The 7,669-nt window shown below is 32.0% G+C and overlaps 1 protein-coding gene across 3 annotated transcripts in view; it reads left to right on the top strand.

Moving 5' to 3' along the window:
- Nucleotides 1-2,302: 2,302 nt before the first annotated feature.
- LOC108738669 (serine-rich adhesin for platelets) overlaps nt 2,303-7,669 on the top strand; it is a 361,208-nt gene continuing 355,841 nt past the window's right edge. For 2 of the 3 annotated variants that reach the window (XM_025975164.1, XM_025975166.1), the window contains exon 1: nt 2,303-2,732. In XM_025975164.1, coding sequence (XP_025830949.1) covers nt 2,718-2,732 — 15 coding nt within the window. In that variant the 5' untranslated portion in view covers nt 2,303-2,717. The remainder of the gene's footprint in view (nt 2,733-7,669) is intronic. The other variant, XM_025975165.1, reaches the window with a different exon arrangement.

Here is a 7,669-nt window from a genome sequence, read left to right as displayed (position 1 = left end):
CGATCCCACAAGTGCAAATCGAAAAAGCCGGGGAGGGGGGGCAGATTTCCTACACAAACCCAGCTGTACCCTTTCAGATTATTTTGTCAATATTTGTGGATTGATAGTTGAAGAGACGCCTTTCGATGCATTCGAAACTGTGTTAGGTATGACTTGTCAGGTTTTTTTTTATTTACTTTAGGGACGCTTAACATAAATAAAAAGCAGAAGACAATATATAGAATAGAGAATGCCTAATTCCAATCATTTTGATCTTCTAATATCGGAATTTTCGTGCAGCTGCAACGTAAAATGTAGTTCAGTCATACAATAATAAATTCGCAAAATGGCCTGAAAACAAATTAATCATCATTTCTGAAATGCACTGTGATTGGCACGGAGCCAAATGCTTCTTCCAACGTGTTAGGTGCTAGGTATATATTATCTACCGTCGCGGGCAAAGTTACGACACTTCTGGACCTGTTTTGTCCGTGGTGCTATCAAAGACAAACATTGAGCTTTTACTATCGAAATTAAACCTTGCAACCAGTTTTAGCGCTTACCTATCTATGTCAAATTCTAAACAATTCCACCTATAAACACGAATTTCTTTGACGTTTAATTGCTTTCTTGTTAGTTTATTTTGTATACATCATCTCTGTATTTATTTTTATTTAAATAAATTTGTATTATACATATCTACAGTGTTTACTACAGCAGAACACAAAAGGGAAACGAGTATTCATGTCACCAATTCGATTTCTTTTGACAGTTTGTAGCTGGTTTTATTACGCCAGTTTCTTCTTTATGACACAACTTCATATTTAATTCGAACTTGCATTATTATGGGTAGCTTGAGAAATACAAATGGTATATCTGCACATTTTACGACAAAACGTTCACTTTGTTCTGCTTTTTATTGGCCATTTTAAAAGAACGACATGATATTCTAAAAATAATCCGTTTTTATACTTTTCAAAGGCCAGAAAAAGTTTTAGAGTAACGGAAAAATATTGCTCATGGGAGCTGAATTTTAACATTTTTTGGAAACATATTTTATGCATTCACATTTGGATATATTTATACAAAGTAAACTAGTCTAGTAAAATTAGGTTTTCATGTTCTAAAAGTTAGTAACCAATTGTTTTTTAATTTATTTATTTTAATGTTTAGAAAAAAATATTAAAACTGTAATTCTGTAAAAATTCATAAAAAACGTTTTTTTGCGAATATTGCTCTTTTTATGGATCGAAGGTTAATTGAGGTCATTATAAAAATGAAAGATAATGGAATTCCCCAAAAAAATTATCTCTTTAATTTTTTACGTACAACGAATAGTTTAGCCAGAAATTTGCTCCAAAGTTTTCGTGCAAGGCGTATACTAGTAATGAAACAGCAACGGAAACAGAATTAAATAGTAAATTTTTGCGGAAGCGGATGCGGAAGTGTAATGAACAATACAAAATAAATAAACACCATAGGAAGAAGATAGAGAAGGTTAGAAATGAAGAGGTCTTAGAAAGAAAAGGATAACAGAGGACTCTATGGAAGTTAATAAGAAATAGGCGAGATAGATTATTAGGGCACTTTCTCAGGCATGAAGGTCTAGTCAGAGACATATTAGAGGCAGAAACGGGAGGTAGGAGGGGTAGAGGTAGACCTAGATTAGATTACTGTTCGCAAATAGTTACGGATGTGGATTGTTCCAGTTTTAGGGAAATTCGAAAATTAGCTCATGATAGGAAAGAGTGGAGGTGCATGTCCAATTAGTCTTAGGACTGAAACAGTATAACTACGTTGGTTGGTTTAGGCCCCAAACTGTAATAAAGAAGTCCTTTTTAAATCTAAAGTTACTAGATTAAGCCCCTTTATTGTGTACTGGTGCTAATTTTTTAGTGAATTCCGTAACGAAAAACATTCCTAATGCATATGTTACATTAAAAGGTTAACAGCAACGGAGATATATAAAGAAAAATGCACTTATTATATTTACTAATTGGTTAATTATAAAGTCAAGCAGTTCACCAATTTGTAAGAAAACTTGGAATGTTCGACTACATGTTCGTAGTAGGTATTCACTGAAGATTTCAGTTGTTGTCGAAACATCTGGACATAATCGTTCATTTCAAGAAAATACAATGAAAATGTTTTTCTTATTTAGTATTTATGTATTAGGTATATTTCAAAAGTACAGCAAAATGCCGAATTGGTGTTGTGAACTGTGTAAAGATGAAAAGCAGGTGGGCGGCCGAATCACAGTGAGCATCGTCTTCGTGTCGTCGTCGCTGTGGTCGTCTACGGCGTCGGGACGCTGTTTAAAAGATAGCAGTTGCCATTCGAAACTCCGTGCCGCGAACTTGCACGCCGCGAAAAACAATCAAAAGCATTGCGTCGTATTTATATTTTCCCGATCGGGCTTTCGTTTCTCTCGCGCAGCCGGTAGCACCTACCATTGAGAAATTTGATATGTACGGTTTAACGTCTCAAATTGAGTCTAAATAAAGTTAATAAAAATATACAGGGTGGTGAGTTGCATAGATCGACTATTTTCTAACTGGACAGTTTACAGAAGTGAACGTTGTTCTTTTAAGTGTGTGAAGTGCTACTCAAATCGAATTAAGATTGAAGGTAAATCAGTAGAGTATCCTTTGGTGAATTATGTCTTATGTGCCTGTAGTGTTCAGTACAGTAATGGCATTTCACTTTGACAATATTCCTCCATCTTGAATGGGAGCGTTATGCTGAGTCGGAGAGTAAGTAGTAAAAGTAAATTTTCAAGCAATTAGTCCCTACAATGAATTGTTATTCTTGTTCGTAACCTACTTTTAGCAAGTTATTGAATATTATATACAATTACGTTCGATTACGTATAAAAACTTGTTTCACTTTGCAATATTAATTTGAAATCATTTTTTCGATTTTTTATTCACCCACTACAAACTACCTCAAATTAATGAGGGAAAAATTGTTGCTGTTGTCACACCCCCACCGGGAATCGAATCGAAATTGTTTCACTTTGTTGATATTGTCTTACAATCAAATAATTAAATACAAACCCATTTCCACTAAACCGTATTACAAACGTGCCTATATGTAACCAATTATGTTATGTAAAATCCGCTAAACGTTGTCTTAAATACGTCAAAATGGTTAAGTTATAGAGATATGCTAGATATGTATGAAGTCACTTACCGTTGATCATGTAACTAAAATTTTTGTGTTATTGTGCCATGCACATCGGTCTGTGCGTAAACTTGGCAATCATTTTAACGGCAAGACGTAATAAAAAACGATCATCCTTCAAATATCGAGCCAAGTAGGTGTAATATGTGCCATTGACTTTGAAGATTAAATTAAACTTTAGTATGAAAACACGGTGCATTCATTTAGAAGGTCAGTTATGTGTAGGTATGTCTACACAGAGGTATACACTTGCGAATATACACCCTAACCTCAAAAATTGTGTGATCTTACTTTTCATATTTCGTAAAAATTCATAGAAAACAACTACAGTTGAACCTGGATAAGCGAAAACTGGATAAGTGAGAAAACTCTATAAGCGATAAAAATAGTTTGGTCCCGTCATTTTTAGCCCCGAAAACCTCTATGAGTGACAGTGTAAGTATCTCTTTTAGAGAGAGTCATTTTTCACTTCGAGACCTCTGTAAGTGACAGTTTCTTACTCTAGACCTCTGTAAGTGACAGTTTCTTACTCTGGACCTCTGTAAGCGACACTATTTACAATTACTACACATCTGCAGAACACCTGTGGGCTTGTTCCTACCTGCTCATGGTACTCATCCCCAACATTTGGTTGCAGTTGATAACAATCATTGGAGAAAGTACGTTTGACGTTGTTCCCGCACAATGTTGAAGCGAAAAATTAAAGTGATTTCATTTTTTATATAATTTATGAAATTGAAAAACATACTCAAAATTGTAAAAAGGATAGTCAGAAAAAATTAACTGATTTCTTTAAATAAATAAAATAAGTACCTATTTATAGTAAAATGTATATATACTTATGTATTACCTATTTCTTAATACTCTAGCACCATGTTTATGTTCGATTTTTATTAACCCCGATAAATGAGAAAACTCTACAAGTGAGAATAATATTCGGGTCCCTTGAATTATCGCTAACCCACGTTTGACTGTATTATAACTGGGTACCTAGCTATGTTAAGCTCATTAAAAAAATCGAGTATCTACAGCAGATGGAAGTACAGTACATGCGCTTATCTTATGAATACTTGGTGTTTTGCGTTCATATTAAAATAGTCGATTAGCAATACTTCCATCAAGTCTAAATTCCACCAATAATATTGATTATTCTCTGGAAACTCTTGGTGATAAATATTTAAAACCTTATATTACTAGAAAGAGGTTTTAATTTCGTATCGAACGGTATCGTTTAATATAGGTCATTCCAATTGAAAAAAAATTTATTTCAATTGTAAGATTGTCGAAAGAGGGTTTCGATATTTCCGGCTCTGTCTATAACGTACCTACACATTTTACTCATAGCAAAAAATATTCGCTTATTTGTGCTAAAATGAACTGTCCAAACCACTGGCTTTGAACTTTTATGGTTTAGACTTTAGATGCTATTTGGTCTCATTTAAATTGTATTTTTTTCAAAAACAATTGAATATCTCAAAACAAAAGCTCCGAGAGATAGGTATTAGCAACTATTTTAACAAAGTCGACTTAAAATTAAATAAGAAAACCAAAAATTTAACAATATACAGGTTGTTCTATTAGCGTCCAGGTGAAATAGAGGACTCCTGTAGGACTGAAAATATTTTGTGTATATGCACTGTATGATTCCAGACCATTTATGAAAACATTTTCTATTAAGTGTATAATAACAGACTTATGGACAAAACTGTCTTAGGTGGAACACCATGTGTATATATTTCCACATATATATTAAGCAGAAGAGATGAGATAATGGATGTGGTAAGACTGGCAAAATGACATAATAAGTACCTGAATTAATAATAAAGATATATAGATAATAGCAAAATTTAGAATGGGGAATGAATGTAACGAAAATAAATACTGGTTGAAAGTGGAGGAGAGAAAATGTAGAATTTGTAGAATTGAAATAGAAAACTTGAGGCATGTATTGGAAGAAGGTATGGAGAATAAAACATTGAACAAGTGAAGTGAAATGATAACTTTAAAGGGAGATGGAATCGGTATTTTTAAAATAATCTTTAAAAAAAGAAGGGAAAGAAAAGATGGTGAAAGGATATAACAAAAATGAATGGTAGGGTGGGGGGTTTAATAACAAAAAGCAGAAAGGAAAAGTTTTAAACTTTTGTTTTTGTTTAAAATTAAGTTAAAGAATGTTTATTATTTGTACACTCTTTTTGTCAAAAATATAAGAATGTGAATAAGATTTATTAAGAAGAATTGTTTTTTTTTTTAACTTTTTTTGTTGTTTATACCTACATGAATGAGAGTAGGTAGAAATTTGTTGTTTGTGTTTTTTAACGTATGTGAAGATAACCTTGTTTTAGTTGAAAAAAACGTATGTATATATATTAAGTGCAAGTTGAAACATTCTTGTTTTGTATTTTTATTTATTAATATTTCTCTTCATGAAAACATTTACGACAACTGAAGCTATTATTTTGAAACTTACCTAAATTATGGTTCAAAGAAAACAAGTCGTCAAACAAAAATTTTAGCAACAGTTACAAAGTATTTGATGGTTTAATATTACTTTTTTTAAGTTAAATGCATATTGGAAAATTTCTATTAGTAATATATGACCTGAAATGATTGTAATTCTCCTAAAGTAGATAAGCAATGTATAAAATTTTTCATAACCTTTTCCGAAGTGAAATATTATTGTTTGCATTGTTTTATTTCTGTATCTACATAAAATACTTTAGCACATAATTTTTTAAGATAGATATGTTAATTATTCGACAGATAATGTCAGACTTTATAGGTAGTGTATTTGAAACCTTTTAAAACGTAATAATGGAAATGTTCCATAGGAACCGATGTTTTCGTGCAGATTTTTCAGTTGACATTTCAGCCACGTAACAAACACTTAGACTCTGTTCTATTTTTACTTTTGCAGGCTATGTGCCAAGTAAATAATAGAAATACACGAATACAATGATAATGATTAACGCTTTTTATGAATAATGTTTAACTTTATATTCCAACAGTCCTTTTTACATTTCCCAAAGATTATTTTACCGTGTAGATAGTTACCTCTAACGAAAAACAATACTCACATAAATAATCGAATCGGAGAGGCATTCGAATTTTTTTATTGTTAACTATTTAACTTTAACTGTCTCGCCAAATAGCGGCTTCTTCAAGTAGTAGAACAATATAACTGAAAACTGAATACAAATTGACTTATGTTTACAGTATAAAAGTAGGGGTTGAATGATGTTAATAATAACGTTTATTTTTGTCGAAAATACTACAAATGGCGCAGTAAACGCATCGCGCTACAGATGGCGTTTATTGCGCCATTTGTAGTATTTTCTAAAACGCGCTGTTAAGACAGCAGGTAAAAGTTGGTCTGTGTTCTGTCGGAGCTGTATGCGACGCGCTGATGAGATCCAAAAAGATCGAAATCGCGATCCGCGTCTGGCAGTTTCGACAAAATACAGACCACTTCGAATTATTTTATTTTTGTCCCTTATTACAATTACCTTAGAATAATTCTGATATTAAGTTCCTCTCGTGTTCGATTAATATAAACAGCCTATTTACAATAAATGAACAAAATTCTGCACAAATTACTACAATCCTCGGAAAATTAATTAGTAATACTACATATTTTATTACTATCATGCGGGTTATAGGCAGAGGTAAATTCGGCCGGTCATTACGACGGGTAAAAGAATTCATTAGGGTCAAAATGTAAATTCGGCCGCTACGTTGAAATCTACCGAAAATTGAGTATGTAAATTCGGCCGAAAGAATTGCTTCTATATGCTTACTGAAGAGAACATTTACCTTCTACATATTGCTTAAGGTATTTAGTTATTCAAATAAAAGGAATATTAAACCACAATAAAACAAAGCTTTATCAAAAAAGCAGCAGTTCCCCTTAATAATGCAATTATCCTGCGTGTATATTAACATGTAGTCATCTTTAATAAAATGCACTGATTATGTTTATAAATTTTAAAACCTCATACAATATGAAATCCTATGACATTGTTAGTTACTTAATAGTGGATTAATATGAAATATTAATTTGAAATCATTTTTCCGATTTTTTAAGTAAGTAACAATGTCATAGGATTTCATATATTTAACATTGATATAACAAGTTAATGTGATATTTTATTCATATTTTTAACGATTTTTGTTTGTTATAGCATACTTTTCGCCGATATTTGTGGATTTACAACACTATCGGACCAATGCACAGCTGAAGAATTGGTTAGACTTCTCAACGAATTATTTGCAAGGTAACTTAACTTTAATTTAATACGTTCTTGAAGTGTTTTTCATTTCATTATTTAATCAAGATAAGAGTAAATTCAGGAAAATTTGATTTTTCTCGAGCAAGCCATTACAATGGCTTTATTGCGAAGGAATTGAAATGAAATGGATACTGTGTTAGAAACGTATATTTAATAGAAGTAGCTAAGTTGTTTTTTATTTATACATGTCACGTATTCCAATTTTGTGGGTTTGTTGA

The sequence above is a fragment of the Agrilus planipennis genome, unplaced genomic scaffold (genome assembly GCF_000699045.2).
Source record: "Agrilus planipennis isolate EAB-ADULT unplaced genomic scaffold, Apla_2.0 scaffold202, whole genome shotgun sequence".
Taxonomy (NCBI): Eukaryota; Metazoa; Arthropoda; class Insecta; order Coleoptera; family Buprestidae; genus Agrilus; species Agrilus planipennis.
The sequence above is the reverse complement of the archived record's forward strand: the minus strand, read 5'-3'. Positions and strand labels throughout refer to the sequence as shown.